Below are 20,766 nucleotides of genomic sequence, written 5' to 3'. Positions count from 1 at the left end.
TAGCATGACCCAGGAGGTGGCACAGCTGCTCTGTGCAGGTGAGTTAATGCTGGGAATTGGAGACAGTTACAGATAAGAGTCCAGACAGGCTGGATATTAGCAAGAATGTCTTGTCCTGCTGAGAGACAGCCTCTTGCCAAGGTGAGAGACAGTGTCCTCTTTCTCCCATTTCTCAGTATGGCATGACCAGGCTTGTTCTCACAAATTTCCAGGTGTCTAATTGCTCCTGGAAGAATTTGTGTGCGTGGTCTGAATAGGGTCTGCTGCTGGTGTCCTGCCTCTGGACTGGGTCACTCTGTTTCATGCTTTGTGTTTGAATCATAAATAACTTAGAATGAGATAAGAAGTAAATCAGTTTGATTAAGGTAGCTAGTTTAAAGCATAGTTTAATTGGGAAATACAAGCCCAGCAACAACTATGATGTAAGGGTCTGGCCTTATATATATGAAATAAATATACAGCCGGCCCAGAGTCAGGGTCTTTGCTGGATCCTCACAGTAATGAGCAAAGATCCCTTGGCCCACGCTGTTCTTAAAAATTTGAATCTATGTCTGTCTTTTCATTTTCCTTCATTATTCTGTCTCTGCCAAGCACTGGCAAAGAACCATTGTGAAGTTTGGGGCTGGTTCCACAACATTTAACAATAATAAATCTATCCCACCATTTTTGACAAATATTTATCTTATTACAACTTGATTATTTATCAAAGAAAGATTAAGCATGGTATTTCCATTTCCTCACAGATAATCATACAATAAATATTTGCTGAATGTGTGATAGAAAGCTTGATCCAAATATACAAGTTGCATAATTTTCTCAATCAATGGAAATTCACAGATCTTGTGTGTACATACTTTATAATCACAGGAGGTACTGATTTCCATGGTCTGTCACTTTATATATTGTTTCTTTCATTTGAGAAGGAATCGTATTTAACATTTCCAACTCATGTTTGAACAACAGACACTTTTCAATGGAGTAGAACAATTTTTACTTTTGTTAGGAGCAGTTTTTTCTCCAGAATTTCTCATATACAATGAAAAGAAGAATATAGATTTTAGGGCTAGGGAGCAAATCTGATGTTAAATTTTAGTGATACCACTTCTAAGCTTGTCTTCTTCCAGATTCATTTTTGTCTTCTTGGAAATGGGTGAAATACTTAAAATTACTGAGTTGGTGTGACTATAAAATGAGATTATTTGTAGGAGACTTTGTATAGTATTATAACAAGCACTTAATATATGTTCATTTGTCTTTCTCTCTATTCTGGTATAGCTGAAAGAGTAAATAAAATTGTCTATCTTTATATGAACATGTTGGGACATCTAGTTGTACTAGTATCACTAATTGTATAAAAATCTTGCAAAAATTTCAGAGGGTCATATTTTCTTCTTCCTACTCCTAGAAGTTAACTTAGAGAAATTTTAAATATCTTTTACAATTATCTTCATAATGTCCTAGAGAAAAAAGTAATTTAGTAAAAAATTGAGAGATTTTCTACAACTTTGAGGTTAACCACACAAACAAGTGGATGGACAGTCTTTCATGTTGTGACCATATGAAAAAGATGGTAGTAGATAATCTCTTATGTCGTTTTCAACTCCATGAGTCTATATAAATACACACAAAGTTTTCACTAATTTTACAGTAAATGTAAAGCTTATTATACCAAAGCACAAGCCATTGTCACTAATTCATTATTTGATATTAACGATGTTTCCATTAATCTTGCCAATTTACAGAGAGTACTAATTACCCCCAATTGTTTTTTTTTTTTTTGAATCTCATAGTAGGTTTTATTTCAGTGATCAAAATAATGCAGTAAATAGAATCTATACTGATTTAACATTAGACATGCACTTCTACCTGAAACTCTATTAATTTTTGACTGGCCTAAATCTTTACAACTTATTTAGGCACATCTTTAAATTATCTGTGCCCTGATATACAGGGTAAAGTTAACTTCTTCCTTGTGGCTGTCAGTAATGAGAACTATGTTCACAAGATAGATTCTTTTGTAGTTAAAGGCCTCTAGACTCTGACTTCCTGTAATACCGTGAGACCATACTTTAATATAAATCATAGTATAGGGAGGGAAATAATCTAGAATGCTTAAGTGCACTGTATGAACACTCTATAGATCTTTTTTCCAACAATGATAATCGACCACTAGATAAGGAGGCCCACAGTTAAGTGCCAAATTATCCTTCCCCCACTGCCATACTTTCTGAAAGACACAATGCTCTCCCCAGAAATCTGAAATGAATCCACGTAAGTGAGAGATTTTACCTATGTAGTCCCACTATCAAATTACAGAAAGCAGTTCCTCTATCAAAATTACAGGAAGCAGTTAAGGGGACTTTAAGAAAAGCATAGTCCCATACACAGTAATACACATCTAATAGTTTTCCATTATCTGTCAATTATTTTCACAAGATTGGCATTAAAAAACACAACCAAATACACATATAACCCTCAAGGCCCCCCCCACAAAAATTGGTCTTTGTTCATTCTCAATGATGATATGATGTCCCAAGAGTGACAAAAGGTGGGAGCCAATCTCCCCATAGCCATTTCTTAAATAATTTCATAAACAGCTCTTCATTTCTTGAACTACCTTCCTCTTCCAAAAAGGTAAAGCTGAGATCAATCAGAAAGGCTTTCTGAGAAGACTGGCTTGGATTTCTGGGTCTGTTCCAGTCGGTTCAAGATGAATTGGCTTGTATCAATGAAGCGCTCAACGCAGTTCACAAAACAGGCCTCAGCCCGACTGTCCAACTTTGGCCCAGGCTTGTCCATGCACTTCTCCTGCTCAGGATAAGATACAGAATCACAAGGGGAACTTGGAAATTAAAATAAAAGAGGGGGGTTTTATTTCTTATTGCTTAGAGGTAAAACTTCACCTAAGAATAGTATCAAATATGTTAGTAATAGCTCACATTTAGCAGCTTACCAAGTATGGAGCAATTTTCTCAAATACATTAAATTCTCACAACTCTATGGAATAGATACCATTATAAACTCTCATTTTACAAACAAAGAAACAGTGGCATAGAGATACTTTGCCCAAAGTCATAGGGCCAGAAAATGGTAGAGTTATTACAGAGCAAGAAAAATGGCAAAATACAAATGAAGTAACTTTTTGCTCAATTTGGTTGGATCTCCACAATGCTGCTTGCATTAAATGCCTTTCAATTAACTGCAGAATAAAAGGGTGAAAGGATAAATCATTACAGCAAGGCACCGTAACACCTATCAAAGGAAAAAAAAGTCAATGACCTGAGATTCTGTAATCTTGTCTACTTAATCCAGAAGTTCTTGAATCCTCTCACAATGAATGGAAAATTGTATGAATTTTCCTAAAGGGCCCAAAGCTTACAGAGTATTAAAGGAGTCCTTAATCACACCCACTTAAAAGAAGGGAATCACAGACTTTTAGAAAGAATTAAAGCATTCTGGTCCAAGGCAGACCAGCATTAAATAAACATTTGATAAGTAAGTTTATGGGAAAAAGACTATGGAAACCAATGACTGTACATAGTTCGAGTTAAGTTAAAAAATTTGGTTTATTATTCTCTTCAGTGTATACAAGCCTCGGACTTTCCAATGCCAGGAAAAATAATCCTGGACCTCTGATTTCTGTGAATTTTGTACATCAACGGAGAACAGTATATTGTCCTTGGCAACCAGAACACTTTGACCTCAAGCTGCAAGTGCCATCCACCCTTTTGTCAAAGTTCCCTCACAGGGCAGACTCAAACTCCTCAACCTTCAGACCTGAAACAGCTTGGTATTACACAACAATCCAACAAGAAGACAAATAAGTGTGTATGTTGGAAGAGATTACGCCACTTTTATAGTTAGTGGACTAGAGCCACTCATTTCTTCCCAGGGAGAATTACAACTGGATAGTCAAGGTAAATCTCAAAGAGTCCAGGAATAGTAGATTCACTGATTCACTGACTTTCCGGGACTCGAATTCCCAAAAGTAAAATCCCTGCATTGGGGGCTCTGATCAGTCTTGGTAACCAGTAGTAGGTAGCTTCAACCTAGGGTGCCAGAAAGCGATGGGTGGGACAGCGGCAAGTCTTCTTTGATCCACAATCCTATGGATCAACAAAGCCAAGGTCCCGACTGACAGTCCCCTGAGAAGTGGAGTCACCCTTCTCCCTTCTGGGTCGGCCAGAGGAAACCTGAGAAAACCAAGGGGTGCTGTCAGGGCCATCCCCATCCCGAACCCCGACGTCGTCGATAGCCCCACGGGGTAAGGACAGGGGTAAAGTACAGTCCAGGTCCCAGCCCCAGGATTCTCACCCAACAAAGTTCGGTCATCTGGTGCACCAGTTGCTGGAAGCGCTGCTTCTGAGTCTCCACCTCAATGAAATGCTGCAACTGCGGGTCCACGGCACCCAAACCCGCCGCGGAAGAAGACGAAGAGGAATCCATCCCAGCGCGACCACGCGTGCGGAGACCAACTCCGCACCAACTCACCGACCATTACCCCCAATTGTTATCTTCATTTTCTGATTCATCATTTATGTCCTCATTAAATGATGATTTAATAATAGCCAAACTATTTTGAAACATAAGATACAACTTTGAGGAAGATCTAGGCCCTGCTGTAATTCCAGGCTCTATCCTATTTGAAAATGTTAGACCCAATAGAACTTTAAAGAAATCCTAATTTCTGCCTCCTCACCAAATTATGGAAGTATAGCACATGTGTCTCTTAGGGATGAAACATGAAACAAAGGCAGTTCTTGAAAGAAGAATGATGTTTTTGTGTCAATTACAGAGTCAGATAAAATATTCAGGGTAGCAACTGGATGTGGGAAAATGCTCATGTGTGTGGTCCGTAGAGCGTTTTATGTTCTCTTAGCTTAGTGATCGTGAGAGCAGATACAGTGGAAATGTGAGGGATGTAGGAAAGCAGACACGATACCTTTGGCGGTTCTTGCTTCAGAAAATCTCTTGGTGAAATAAGGATGGCTTGACTCTCCCTGCAAAGGTATGAAAATGACAGAACATCATTTTCCTTGTACATTTCCAGAGGAAAGCTTGAGAAATCATGTGGCTTCTAAGTGATTTATTTAGACAAGAGTGTGGGGAAGGGGAAAGAGGAGAGAGAGAGAACTCAGAAAGTCAGAAATCAAGCGCAAAGTGGATCTATTATTTCTGAAAAGATGGGTCCATTTAGTTTTTCATATTTTAGTAGATGTACTAGTTACCGAGACAGTCCCATGAGGCCCCTCTTGAGACTTCAGAAGAAGCAAAAACTCAGTAGCAAAGGGAAGGGAAAAACATGTGTCCTCCCAGCGCTACAAAGTGAAAGGATGGAGCTGCTGCACAGAACTCAATCTGCAAGGCCAGGGGCCAGAGAATCCCTCCTTCCCAAATCAAAGCTGAGAAACCAGTTATTCTGACCACCAGCATTCAACACAGAGCTTGTCTTTAACTTTGTAAACGGTTCAGTTGAAAGATGAGCAGAACTGGGGAGGCTGAAAAGGAACTATATTTTCTTTGAAACGTTAAATATAAGAAATTGCTGAAGGAAATAAAGTTATAAAATTCTTAAACTTCAGAAAATTTGGCATGCAGGGTTCTGCCTTGAACTTTTGCTGTAAGTCCTCTCCTGCCCTCTTTTCATTCTTCTCCCTTTCTTATACTTTTATTCTCTTTTTGCTGAGCTCTTTGGTTATAGGTCCTCACCACTAGCCCCTAAGGCTCTTGGGATCTTAGAATTTTAGTTTCTCCCTGAGAAAGTCCAAAATGAAATGATTTTCTTCAAGAGAGTTTGGAGAGCAGGGGCAGAAGATGAATGACAGTTGTATTTCTCTGCTTTGCACTGAAGGAATACTCTGTATTTTAAAGGTTTTAGAGATGGAGCATGTTTGTAACAACTGTCATTCCAGAAAGCAGAGCTGAGTTTTCCGTGTCACAAAAACTGTGTAACCGATGAAGTGCTCAGGCAACGTGGCATAGGAAAGTGATACACAGTAATGAGATCATGAAGCATTGCACTTGAAAGAGCCCATTGTGCATCATGCACTGGAGATAATCCTGTCATTACAATTCTCAGAAGAGTAGCAACCTGTTGCCAACAACAAAACTGCAGATCTGTAGAAAAACAGGTCATAGGGGCACAAGCAATTCCCTGCCACACCTTTAAAACCAGTTCTAAACTCTGCTGTCCAGAAGACCTTCCATTAATACTGCTATTTTAGTATGAAAATAAATTAATCTGACATTTCTTTCCTGTGCTTGTGCTTTGTTGACAATGTGATCATTTTTATCCATTTAAACGTTGCTTTGAGAACCTTTCTCATTTTTCATTTTCATTTCTTCACTGCATGCGTACTGTGAGTAACCAATTGTTTTTATACATTTTAACAAGGAGAAGCCACGCTTTTTATTTTCTTTGTCTGTCTCCTTTTCTAGGACAGCGGTCAGCACTGCAAAATTGAAGACTTGAATAAAAAGCAAAGATAATCTCATGAAAAATGACAAAGAGGCCTTTGGTTGTGAGCTCTCATAATGAGTTCATATGAGGGTTGTCCAGATTGTCTAAATGTTACAGATTCCACCTCAGAAGGAAACCTTGGCTTCACTTTCAGCATTTGAACCATATAAGGAAGCAAAGGAACAGGGAGAATGTGGGGAGAAGAGAGGAGGAAAAGAATCTAAATGTTCCTGACCGACCCTTTCCGTGTTTGTACCACTTCTTGCAACAACCATTACTGTATGACTTTGAAACTCTTCTTTCTTTTTTCTCATTTTAACATAATGGAGTATATAAAAGATTGGCCTCTTTATTTTAATCCATGCCCTAGCACTTACTAACTATAACACTGTACAAATTGCTTAAATTTTCTGTGCTTCAGTTTCTTTATTGTAAAATGGGATTTAAATAGCATCCACTTCATAGTGAATAAATGAGCTAGTATACGTAAAATGGGACTATTACTTGGCATGCAGTAAGTGCTCAATAATCACAGATGTCATTATTACAAGTTGGGTCAGGAGCAGGACATAGTGCTGACCAAGATGACAATTGCAGGTTATCCCCACTGATGGGGAAAATAGATATTTTGTACAATAAGAGTAAAGTAATCGTGAAACAAATTCCTGTCTTATCAATGAGATGGAAGGCTTAATATTAAAATTGTCAGTATCTGGTCATCTTTAAACATATAAAAAATGACAATAAAAATTATTTTATAACATAATATCTACCACAGGAAGCTCTTGACAGTTACACCACTAATCCATTTTCTAATCATCAGCTACTACTTACTGAAGCAGAGGTTCCTTTAGAGACCTTATCTCCAGCTCATTAAATAATTGAGGGAAATAGAGTTTGCACTTAGGAAGAACAGAGAAGAATTTAAGAAGGCACACCATTGTTCTTGGACAATGCCAAGGGGAAAGATGTGCTGAATTGTTATTTGAGGTGAAACACTGTTCAATACAAAGAAAGGGGTACTGTTGTAAAAATGAATCCTTACTCCAGACTGCTATACTTCAGATAATAGAGAGCAGGGTAAAGAATATTGAATTGTGTATTTCTTGATTTACTCATGTTTCTTGGAGATGGTTTGTAAATATATATGGCATGTAAACATATGAGAGGATACATAAAAACATAAAGAATATTATCCTTTTCATTTTTATCTTACGTATGAATCAGCAAAAATTTACTAGGTAAATGTTGATGTCAGGTATTAGTACATCATTGTAGCCTTAAGAAAAGTATCACAGATTCTTGGAAAGATCTAAAGCCTCAGAAGATAGCTGTGCAATGAGAAATACAACAATGAGAAAAAAGTAGTAAATAAGCAAAAAGTAATGCCACTGAGGGAAACCCGATTTAGACAGCAGCATTTTATATGACCATAGTATTTTCTCAGGGGACTCTTAACCTAGACTCAAAATTACTTCAATGGTTAATGTGGTTTAACTGGCCCAATCCACTCTCCTTAGTAACCTGAAAAAAATCATTAAGTCATAAAGCAGAATAACTAAGAAAATGCTATGAAGGCTATATAAGTATTTCAAATTGTACATAAAAACCAGTGCATTGTACCCCCTAATTACATTAATGTACACAGCTATGATTTAATAATAAAAAATCATTAAGTCAAGATTTTATGAAAATAATGAAAGCATTAATTGCAGATAACTAATCCTGCATGAGAACAAGAGTTGTGTAGGTTATGTGATGAAGCCTGTATATCTCCTACATGTTTGCAAAGTTTTAAGCTAAGCATAGGAGGCCTTTGGGTTTATTCTAAAATTTCTTTACTAATTCTTTTTGTTTTTATTTATGAACTTTAAATGAAAAATAAGAATCTATTTATCATTACAGAATGTTGTTTTATACTAATTCTTAGATAATTTGTTCAACATTTTCAATTTTTTGCCTTTTCTAATTCTTAGACTATACATTTTCCTCAAGTTATCACTTTTTACTTATTCAGTAAGCTTTCATATGAAGAATTTTGATTAATAAACAGTACTAAGCATTTTAAAATTTCTTCTTTGATTTTTTATTTTCTCCATGAGTTGATTGTCTAAATGTAAGAAAATTTTCAAGGTTTTTCTTTTGTTTTTGTTATTGTCATCAAGCTTGATTGTATTGAGATCAGAGAATGTGGCTTATATTATTCTCCCCCTCTCTTTTTTTATTTTTCAGGGCAAAAAAAGAGAGATTTTTATGTAGGAAGAACAAAGAGAAAATTTAGAGCACTTCTGAAAAGAGTTGGAATTCTCCCTCATGAAGGAGAAAAGGTGAGAGAGACCATGTTATTCTCATTTTATTTTTATTTTTATTTTTAGAGACAGACTTTCATTCTGTCACCTTCAGTAAGAGTTCTGTGACATTGCAGGTTACAGCAACCCCGAGCTCTTGGGCTTAGGCGATTCTCTTGCCTCAGCCTCCCGAGTAGCTGGGACTACAGGCACCAGTCACAACTCTTGGCTATTTTTTGTTGCAGTTTGGCTGGGTTCGGGTCCGAACCTGCCACCCTTGGTATATGTGGCTGGCGCCCTACTCACTGAGCCACAGGTGCCTCCCATGTTATTCTCATTTTAAGAAATTTTTAAAGACTTGCTGTTTAAATTACCTGCTGAGGTATAAAAAACTATTTTTAATATATCATCATTTAGTGAGTCAAAATTTTAGATAGAGCTCATCTGGATAATTCTTTTGTTCCATGTGGCATCAACAGTTGGGCTGGTCTAGATGATTTCACTCATGTGTCTGGTATTTTGGCAAGGATGATTGAAAAGCAGGAGTCATTTGGGACAGTTGACCAGGGGACTAACATGTGATGCTCTAACTTGGTGACCTAAGGTTAGGTGGTCTTCTCATCTTGAGGCTCAGTAATCCAAGAGCAAATGAGGCAGAATTGGCATGCCATTTCATAATTTATTCTTGAAAGTCATAGAGTGTCATTTCCATTATATTCTAATTTTCAAATACAACTGCTCCCTGATCAAAGGAAATATGAAATGGAACTCACATATGCATGGAAAGTGTGTCAAATTATTTGTAGGCATGGTTGGAAACTACTATACATTCTTCATGGCATTTTACATGGTCAACTTTTACAAATGTATTTGTGTCTGACAAATATGTGTGTCCTTTAATTGTTGAGTGGAAGGATTAACAGATGTTCGCCAAATAATATTTTAGTGGATTTTTCAAATATTTTACATTCTTGCTATATCTCAGTCCATTTAATATGCTAGATTTTGAGAAAATAACATATTTAGCAGTTTTGCTTTATCAATTTTTGATTTATATATTTTGAGACAATTAAAAATTCCATTTAAATGCATTTTATTATGTACATTTAAGTTATACAATGTGATGTTATAAGATACATATACATAGGAAAATGCTTACCATAGTGCAATAAATGAACATATCTGTCATCTCACAAAGATTAGTAAGTCCATGTAAGTTAAGAATTAGAATGTCATTTACACATGATGTTACCCTCTTAATTCCAGTAATGCGTTAGTGCTAAAGGCTATGTTTCTTCTTATTCTATTTTAGCTACTGAGCTTTTGATTTTTATTAGAATTTGTCAAGTGCATCCTATTCTATCTTTTTTAAATTTACTATGGTTTTCTACATATATAAGTTTTTGCCATTTCTTTATGTTTATTCCATTCTATGTCTTTATGTTGTATTAATAATTGTCTCTTGTTAGCAGTGAAAATTTTGTGAGCTAGAAATATATTTTAAGTAAATAATAAAATATCAATCTTTTGAAGTGATACTTTAACTGATTTAAATTTATTGTAATTACTGATTTAATTTTCATGACCTTTATCTTTTTTGTCTCATTTTTTATACTCCTTTTTAATTTAAAAGAATTGATGTCTTTTTTATTTTTGTAAATTTTTCTAAATGTACTTTTCTTTCTTTAGTTTAAAATCACACCCTTAATTTCTACCACTTGTTACTATTTTGAAATCTTACCATGCATACTTAAGAAAATTTGAAATTAATCAATATATTACCTACTCTTCTGAATAATGCAAGATAATTAAATCTGTCTGATATGGCTATTTTGTGTTTTATCATTCTTTTTATTTCAAAAATAACATTTTTAATTGTAAGTTTTCTATTTTGTTCTAACTTTGCCATTTTTTAGTTCATCATTGCTTTGTAGTTTTTATAATTTCACCTTTTATTTCTTTGAACTTTTTAATAGAATGATATTAGATCCTAGACAGACAGGCACAGTATTTGAGAAACTCAGGTTTTCTAAATGCATTGATTGTTAATTTTACAGATTACCTTTCATCCTACTTTGTTATCTTGCATATTTGATAGAGCTCATTTGATTATTATGACATAATTTTGTTTGACCTTATTCTCCAAGAATTCTAAGGCCTAAATAGGGAGCAAGACAAAATTTGCATGTATTGTTTTCAGAAGTTAAAGATACTAACAACTTTTAACTACTTTGGCTTTCTTTAAGAATCCAAGGTTTGAGGCAACAGTCCCTGGTTTAGCAATCACTCTTGGTTGCTAAATAGCAGGCCTGGTAAGGGTATTGCCTTCAGGAATCCTTCTCTGTGGCTTGATACTCATCACTCTACATCAGGATTAACAATCAAATTTGTTATCTGCTTGTTTTTAGTGCTGCGGCTGTGGGGAAAGATTGAACATTTCCGTTATCTTTGTTAACCCCAGTGTTATATTAAAATATATTTCTTCTCCATCCTACATCTAGTTGGCATATAGTGGGAGGCGGTGCTTAATGTATGTGGAAAAAATGAAGAAGAATCTCCCATGTTTTTCAGAAACAGCTCTATAATGCAACATTATTAAACTTTCTCTTGGATGTAGCAGCTTGAAGCTTGACTCCTTTATACCCAATTATTTCAAAGAAGTTATGTCTTCCCTTCTGCTATTTATAGAATGGTTTGGAAACTGAGAGTCTATTTCTTTAGACAATTAATTTGAGAGACTTTGGTTTCTCTAGGGAAATTATCAGCCAGTCCTTCAGAGAATATCTGACAAAGTCAACCAGGGTTTCCTAAGCTAGTTGGGCAGTTCCCCTGCTTAAGTGTCCAATTTAAATAGGACAAGGATGCAGAGCCTGAGAAAAGACTATTTCCAGGTGGGCAGGTGGTGTGCCTCCAGAGGCAATCGAAGAAATTAATTATGAGAACGTTGAGCAGATTTAGACAGGATCTGAAACTGTGTGCTCAGATAGACACAGAGTATCAAAACAAATGGGCAAGGAAAAGGCTTCTTCTTTGGAATAGGGTAAGAGATTCTGGAGATGGAGACTAAGATTTGGTAGATGAAGATACCACTTGGTTAAGAAATAATAGTTAACTTTTCCTCTTTCAGCTCCAACTAACTTAGGCCTATACCTATTTTATTTGTAGCCCAGATTTCAGAGATGCTTAAAAAAATACAATTATTATTATTATACAAACTGGATTTGATGAAAAAACTATGTGCAAAAAATAATGCAATTAGCCCAGATACAAGCAAATGGCCAATTTCCAGGTCTGTTTAAAAATTAATATAAAAGATTGTTCTCCAGCAAGTCACATTCTATTAAAAAAAAACCATTAACAATAAAAATCTTCATAATGAAATATATTGTACTAGAAGCTACAGCTGAAATGAGGAGGGATTTCAGGAAATCATTTATACGATTAAGTTTTAATACAAAAATTTCTTGGCTGTCCCTTGAAAATTTTCTTCCTTCATTTTCCAAGTCTTTATTGGAATGCTTATGTGTCAGGCACTGTTACAGGTCTCAGGAATATAGCTTTGTGCTGTTGGACAATTTTTCCCCTTTTAGAACTTACATTGCAGTGACAGGCGACATAAAAAACAAATAAATAGAAACTACATCAGGTTTAATGAGTACTATAGAGGAACATAAAACAGAATAATGAAAAGAAGGACTGTTTGTAAATATGTGAATATGTGTGTGTTTCTCTCTTTTTGACACACTTGTCTGCTAACGGTTTTCTATTACTAAGAAGGTGATACTGAATTACGCCTAATTCTGAAAGAAGAAAGGAGGGAGCTCTGAATATATGTAGAATATTCCAGGCTAAGGAATTCAAAAGTGTATATTCCTTAGAATAGGAACCTCTATTCTATACTCCTTAGAATAGGAACCCCTCTAAATGGGTATAAAGGAGGCAAGCTTCAAGCTGCTTCCTTCAAGCTGAAGGAAGTTTAAACCTTTTCCTTCAGATTTCCATCTCTGGCACTTGTAGATCTAAAGTTGGTACTTTAAAAAAAAATCATTCAGGCAACAAGGCGTGTTAGATTTCTTCTCTGCAGTTATTACTAAAAGGGAGCTGTGATTCTAAAATGAAAAATAAGGCCTACGTACCAATGTCTGGGAGGTTCTTCATCACCAACATAGTTTTGGCCTAAGGGAGATGATTGCTTTTGGCAATTAGGAAGGCTTATCTTTGGTGCCCTTTTATTGCCGGTTATATCTTTTGGAATTTATCTGACTTGACCTTTAATTTTTATATTTATTTTGCCTGTTTTCAAATATTATCTAGTTAGTAACAATGTGTAAATCTACGTTTTCAGCCCTGACCTGTCTGCTAAGCTACAGACCTCTATATTCTTCTATAGAGACCTCTGGTTATGTGTCTCAGAGGTGCCTCAAATGCAAATGAGTGACATTGAACTACTCTCCCCCCCCCCAAATTTGCTCCATTTCCTTTCCACATATATCACCCAGTTCTATCAATTTTACAGCTTATTTAAATTTTTCTCTACTGCTATTTCCTTAGGTTAGGGTTGTAATTATTTTTTCTGAGTGGCAAATGGACTCTTGCAAATGTCTCTTAACTTCTTTCCTGTTTAAAGTCATGCATCACTTCTTATATGATTTTCCTGGTTAATGCAATCTTGACTGAAATCCATTTGTGTCTTTCCCATTACTTTTAGGATAAAATGAAAACTTCCTAGGCTAATAAAGAAGGTCCCATATTAAATATTACACAAATGGTCATCAAAAATAATATGCTTGGGAATCACTCTTAGTGCTTGTTGAGGAACAAATTCTAGAGTCTCATTCTTAGATTCTGTTTTGTTGGGTCTAGGATAAAGCCCAAGAATTTGTATTTTTAATAAAGGACTCCAAGGTTTCCTGATAGATTCTTCAGAACATCCTCTGGAAAGGAATACCTGTGATCACAAACTCTGTGGGGGCAGGGGCCATTTTGTTTCTGGTTTTCATCTTATAACCCAGCGCAGTGCCTAATCCCCAGTAGGCTCTGAGTCCTCGTCTACTGAATGAATCTATGCCTGTTTTTCTTTTAAGACTCAGTTATAACTTCCTGTCAGCTACAATGCTTTATAGAAAAAATATGCAAATCTGTTTCCTTTTGCATAGCTTTGCACGTTGAGCATGTAGCCTAGATGTGCTCATGCTAAAAAAAGAGAGCACAACCAGGAGCTATGCCCACATTTTATGATTTATTTGAACACAGTGTAAAGTTTGGACTCCATGATAAAACTCAACGATTGTATTTACTGAACTCTTAGAAAACAAAGGAATATGTGAGAGAAGAAACACCTATACCTTGTAATACTTATGTATATGCTTCAAGGACCCATTATGTGTGCTGATATTTTAGTATCATTTTATTGTTTAGCACTTTAAAATAGAGATATGTGTAATTCTTATACAAAGTCATGTATTTTGGATTAAAAAATATGAGTTTCCAGGGTTATAAATCTATGTGGCAAGCTCTAGCAAATCCAGAAATTTAGAAAAGAAAAATCTAAGTTTATAGCTCAGGTACAAAAACATATCACTTTTATTTCTGATTCCTTGACATAGCCCTACAAGCTCCTCCATGATCTGATCCCTGCATTCCTTTATGGCCTCCTGTAACAGCAAAACATTGCTTGTTTACTTAAAATCCTTCAATGGTTTCAACTACTTTTAGGACAAAGCCAAAAATTTTAAAATGCTTTCTGTAAAGCCCTGAATGGCCCCACCTTTTACCTTGTACTTCTTTTCCTCTTCCTTTCATTCCTTTTTTTTTTAAATTTTGGATTAATATGGGGATACATAAGATTAAGTTACATTGCATGTGTTTATAAGGTCAAGTCTCAGACGTAGTTGTGTCCTTCACCCAGGAAGTGAGCCCTGTACCCATGCACTGTACTCGCTGGGTGGGAACTTACCATCTACTCTTTGGGGTCATTACTCTTTCACTTATTTGAATGTGCCATTCTCCTTCCAACCACAAGGATGCCTAAAACACTGCTTGTATCTTCATACTCTTTTAACTGAAAGTCCCATCTGTTTCTTTGATCTCAGCTCAAATTTGACTTTGTTAGTGTGACTTTGCCTCCCTCTGTCTACTACAGATCAGCTCTCTTTGTTTTAGTTCTCATGGCTGCATGTACTGTTCCTTCCTAGCATGTCTAAATGTTTTTTGCTATTTGATTAGATCAGTTGATAGATATCTTTGTTCCTCACTGAACTTTAAGCTCCATGAGGATAGTAATGGTCTGATTTAATCATAATTACATCTTCAGTACCTAGCAGAATATTTAGCACATAGGAAACATTTAGTCAATAATACTGACTTCAGCAGAATTCAAGGAAATGATTACTTTTATAATAACATTCCTCTCTTCTCCAAGTGTTAACTCATGTAACTTAACACTTCCGTTTTTGCACAAGTGAATTTCTCATTCATGTGCACATGGTTACATAGTATTTAAGATGTAATTTAAGAATAAAATGAGCCCCTAGTAATATCTTATAACCTCTTTGCCCCTTTAAAAAATGTATTGTTACCAAATACTGGTAAGTTCTACTCTAAAAAGAAATCATGAATCCAAACATCTCCATTACTTTGGATCTAAGTCCAAATCATGATCCTCTCAGCAATAGGTGACAAAGGTTCTTCCTTTCACTGGTAATCACACCTGTACCCCTACCAGTACTACTCATCCTCTAAGTGATGATTAAAGTGAGTTTTTAAAAAGTGTGTACCAGATTATGCACGATACAATTGCTTCTCATTTCATGGATGATATCCAAGCTCTTTAACATGGTCTTTCAGCATTTGGCCCCTATATGTGCTTGTAGACTCAGCAAATCCCACTGTCCTACAATCCTATGGGCATTCTGTGAATAATCTATACTCTTTCTTGCCTCAGAGAATTCATGTATACTCTTTCTTACTTTCTAACAAATTCCTACTCATGTTTCAGACAGATCTCGGTTCAAATACCATTTTCTCAGAGAATTTGCCTTGACAACCACAATCCCAATTAATCCTTTTTAATATTCTTTTTCATAGTATTCCCTTTAATTTGTGGCATTTATCTGTCTGAACGTGTGTGTGAGTGCGTGTAATTGGCTTCCCTGTACTTCTCACTCTGTTTCTTCCCTCTTGGTCTGTCAACTCCATGAAGACAAGAACCATTTCTAACTTGCTCAGCATTGTATCCTGAGGGGCCAACATGGTGTTTTGTTCATGGTGGGTGTTTAACAAATGTCTTTTGGATGAATAAATAAATGAACAGTCATTTATTTTCTTTTTAACACCCATCATTAAGCCCATGGCACTTGCTTTTACATATTTGTTTTATGTAGCATAATTTCCCCTCACAGATGGTAATTTCTCTTTCAAGGTAATTATTGCTATTATATCCATCTCTTTTTCCACTATACCGCAAGTACTTGAAACATAGTAGGACATATTGGTCAATGAAACAGAAGAGAGCATAGAAATAAATCCATGCATTTGCAGCTAATTGATTTTTGACAAAAATGCAAAGAAAACACAATAGGGAAACAGATGTGCTCTTCAATAAATGGTTCTGAGGATACTGGATATCCATATGTGGAAGAATAAAATTAGATCCTCATCTCATCCCTTATACAAAAATCAACTCAAAATAGATTAAAGGCGTAAATGTAGGACCTAAAACTATACAACTAGTAGGAGAAAACTTAGAAGAAATGATCAACAATATTGGTCTGGGCAATGATTTTTTTAGGTTATGATTCCAAAAGGATAGATAACAAAATGAACAACAAAATAAATGGCAACAAAACAAGTAGAATGCATAAAACTAAAAACACACAGCAAAGAAAAAACAATCAATAGAGTGAAGAAACAGTCTACTGAATACAAACTACATGTCTGTTAAGGGGTTAATATCCAAAGTTTATAATGAATTCAAACAATTCAATAGTAATAAAACTAACAACCTAATTAAAAATGGATAAAGGACCTGCATAGACATTTCTTAAAAGAAGATATAAAAATGTCCAACAAGCATATGAAAAAAATGCTCAATATCACTAATCATCTGGGAAATGCAAATTAAAAGAGCAATAAGATAGCACCTCACACCTGTTACAATGATTATTACCAAAAAGATGAAAGATAGTAATTGTTGTAGAGATGTGAAGAAAAGGAAACCTTGTACCCTGTCAGTAGAAATGTAACTCAGTACAGCCATTATAACAAACAGCATGGAGATTCCTCAAAGAGCTAAAAGTATAACTACATATAATCCAGCAATCCCACTTCTAGGTTTGTATCCAATAATGAAACCATGTAGAGATATTTGTGCTTTTATGTTTATTCCAATATTATTCACAATGTCCAAGATATGGAATCAGTATAAGTACCCATCAATTAATGAATGGAGAAAATGTAATATATGATATCTTGTGTGTGTGTACATATAGGGTGGATATAAAAATCATATACAATTTAAAATAGTTTAACATAGTTAATTGCTCACAGTCTTTATGTATATAAACACACACACACGTGTGTGTGTGTGTGTATATCCCAATTGAATTTTGTTCCATCTTATAAAAGAACAAATTCCTGTTATTTGCAACATAGATGAACCTGGATGTTTATTAGGTGAAATAAGCCAGGCACAGAGATAAAAATACAATCTCAATTATGTGTAGAGTATAAAAAATTAAACTCAGAAAGTAAAACTCAGAAACAGAGAGTAAATTGACAATTACCAGAGGCTGGAGGTCATGGGAGTTGGGGAGATGTTGGTCAAAGGACACAACATTTTTTAGACAAGTGGAATTAGTTTAAAAGATCTATCATAACATCATGATGATTATAGTTAATAACAATATATTGCACACTTGAAAATTACTAAGAGCAGAGTTTGTTTGTACCATAAAAATAATTTAAATATGTAAAGCAAGGCATATGTTAAATAATTTTTTTTCGCTATTACACAGTGTGTGTGTATATATATATATATATATCAAAACAGCATGTCACACACCACAAATATATATAATTATGATTTTTACTTGTCAATTAAAATTAATAAATTAATAATCCTATCTTATTAATTATTTAATTCTACAAATATGTATTATTTTATATTCATTTTAGTGATGATGAAACTGACTTTAGGAAAAGTTATATAACTATTGTCAGAGATGTGGAAGGATCGAGCAATGATCAAGTACTCTTGGAGTCTCAGCCTACAAAATATAAAATCTGTGAAGATGTGTCATTGTATAGACAATGTGTCAATGTGTTTTTGGTGTCTATTAATATGAATACATCACATTTTGAACCCTAATAATGTTAAAAAGAGCAACTCCAAGTGAGGTCAAAATATAATCAAATTTATGTCAGGACAGAATGGAAAATCATGTCAATTTCTCACTCCCTGTCCCATTTAATTCTGCTCCATTTCAAGACTCAGCTATTATGACCATAGCCATGTTATCTTCTTTCTTAGACATTACTGTTCAGTTCCCACCTATTTTTCTTAAATCCTTCTTTTTAAATACTAATAGGCTTTAAATTTAGATTTACAGAAAAGATAGTACAGACCATTTCTACATACTCTACACCCAGTTTCCTCCATTATTAACATCTTATATTGATGATTCATTTGTTATAATTAATTAACCAATATTAATAATTATTATGTAATAACACAGTCAATAATTTATTCATATTTCTTTAATTTTTACCTAATTTTCTTTTCCTGTTCCAGGGTTCTACTCAAGATGTCCCATTACATTTGGTTTTATTTCTTTTAAGGCTTTTCTGTGGCAGTTGCTGAGACATTCCTTGTTTGTGAAGACCTTCACAGATTTGAAGAGTACTAGTCTGGTATTTTTTTAGCAGGCTTCACTTCTGTTGTTTAATATTTTCTCATGATGAAACTGGGTTTATGGGTTACAGGGAGGGAGACAGCAGCGGGAAAGTGCCACTTCACCATGTCATAAGAAGAGTGTGGGCTATGAACATGACTTACCACTGTTGATGCTGACCTTGACTATGGACCACTGTTGATGCTGACCTTGATGACTGGGCTGAGGCACTGTTTGTCAGGTTTCTCCACTGTAAAGTTATTCTCTATTCTATTCTTTTCTGTACTCTTTAGAAGGTAGTGATTATGTAGGGACCATATGTAAAAGATAGCAGTTAAGAGGCTAGAGGAAAGAATATCTACATTGATTATTTAGAATTCTTCTGTAAGAATATCTTGTCTCCTACACTTATATACTAATTAATTTATTTATTTCAGTATTGACTCATAGATATTTATGGTATAGTCTTGCTTTAATAAAATATGACTTGTTCTGTTGATCATATTTGGCCTTTCGGTGCTTTTCCAGTTAGCCACTACTCTCCTTTGTTCTACCATATCAATGAGGATGTGTGTGTGCATTTGTATTTGAGCACTTCCATACTTTCTGGTGCTGCAAGATGCTCCAGGTTCATCTTGTATATTTCCTTCCCCAATCCGAAAAGCAGCCATTTCTGCCAGAATCTTATTGTTCTTATTCTTGTTTTAATTTGAAGAATGGTATTAGATTGAAATCTGGGTGCTAGATGTGCTTATTGCTACTGATTATTTACCTAAGTTTCTCTCAGAAAATATGTGTGTTTATGCTAACCCACATATACACAAATGCATACAAGTATTTCTTTATGTAACAATTTGCTTCTATGTTAAGCCAAACATGAGTTCATCCTGATATCTCTAACCCTCCTCCATGACCACATGGCTCACTGTAGCCTCTTATTTGCTTAGTTATAAACTCATGCTTTAACCATGAGAAACTTTATGTAATAATTCCATTCAGTTTATATGTATAGCAGTATAAAGATTGTTAACTCATAACCCCTTTGGAAATAACATTATTAAGTGACTACAGTGCTTCTATATAATCCCTTTTGCCTTTAGTAGAATAGACTCTACTCCTTTTCGAAGCTACTTAGGTCAGCATCTGGTCTTCATTCTCTTTAGACAGGTTGTTTCACACATTTGTAACACAACTAGAGTCTCTTGTCATAATCTGCATTCCTTCCTGTGATTTCTCTCATCTCCTAAATGATTTTTTAAAATATTTGCATATATTTTTTATCTTTGCGTTGTGAAGTTCTATATACAGGGTGTCCATAAAGTTTGTATGCAATTTAAAATAATTTGTCTGGTCTAAATTGCACATAAACTTTTTGTATACCCTGTATATAGACAAATGCATAATGTCTTGAATCCATCATGAAAGTATTATATACAGTAATTTTACTGCCCTAAACATCTATGCTTTACCTGTATCTTTTAGGAACTGGTCATTATGTTTTAGCCATTTTATCTTTCTCCTCCCTCCAGTTACCCCCAGTTCTCACATGTTTTCTGAAGGCATATATCTTTAAATCCTTGTCTGTCCTCTCTTTCCTAAATTGGTATACAGGTAGCTCATCTACCCGGTGATTAGCAGGGTGTAGAGATCTTATTATACTGCTTTGCTGTGGCTTCAAAATAGACTAAATAGAAAACACATCACACTTGTCTAGCACTTTTTATTTAGCACCTCAGAGCACTTTACCAATTAAACAAACGTCCATATTGGAGTGAATGAGATTTTTATCAGTGATAATATTGACTCATAAAAACCTTTCCCAAGGTCATAGAAAACTGCCCAAATCCTAACCATGGAGAGAGTATTTCATTTCCTTGTGCCATTTATTCAGACAAGATTGCCTTCTATAGTAATACATGAGGAAAAACAAAATAATATTTCCCCATCTTCTTCCATCTCCCCTGGGGAGCAAGTATTTTGGGGAAGCAAGAATCTTGGATAGCACTGGGATACGTTTGGGTGTCTTTTGGTGGCACAATTTTGATCCAATCTCACTTCTGGTATTTAGGAAACCAGACATATAATCTCGGTCTCTGTAGGGGATCTAAGTACTTGCATGCTTTTTTCC

The 20,766-nt window shown here is 35.1% G+C and overlaps 1 protein-coding gene across 1 annotated transcript; it reads right to left on the bottom strand.

Annotated features, from left to right (window-relative positions):
- Positions 1 to 1,794: 1,794 nt before the first annotated feature.
- On the bottom strand, positions 1,795 to 4,495 carry TIMM8A (translocase of inner mitochondrial membrane 8A). Its single transcript, XM_003782707.3, has 2 exons — positions 4,315 to 4,495; positions 1,795 to 2,808 (listed from the first exon to the last, which is right to left on the bottom strand). Exons 1-2 carry the CDS (start codon positions 4,444 to 4,446, stop codon positions 2,647 to 2,649), a joined length of 294 nt encoding a protein of 97 aa, XP_003782755.1. The 5' UTR covers positions 4,447 to 4,495; the 3' UTR covers positions 1,795 to 2,646.
- Between the last annotated feature and the right edge of the window lie 16,271 nt (positions 4,496 to 20,766).

Source organism: Otolemur garnettii, unplaced genomic scaffold (genome assembly GCF_000181295.1).
Source record: "Otolemur garnettii isolate 467f Iridium unplaced genomic scaffold, OtoGar3 scaffold00005, whole genome shotgun sequence".
Lineage (NCBI taxonomy): Eukaryota > Metazoa > Chordata > Mammalia > Primates > Galagidae > Otolemur > Otolemur garnettii.
This window is presented reverse-complemented; position numbering and strand designations above follow the sequence as displayed.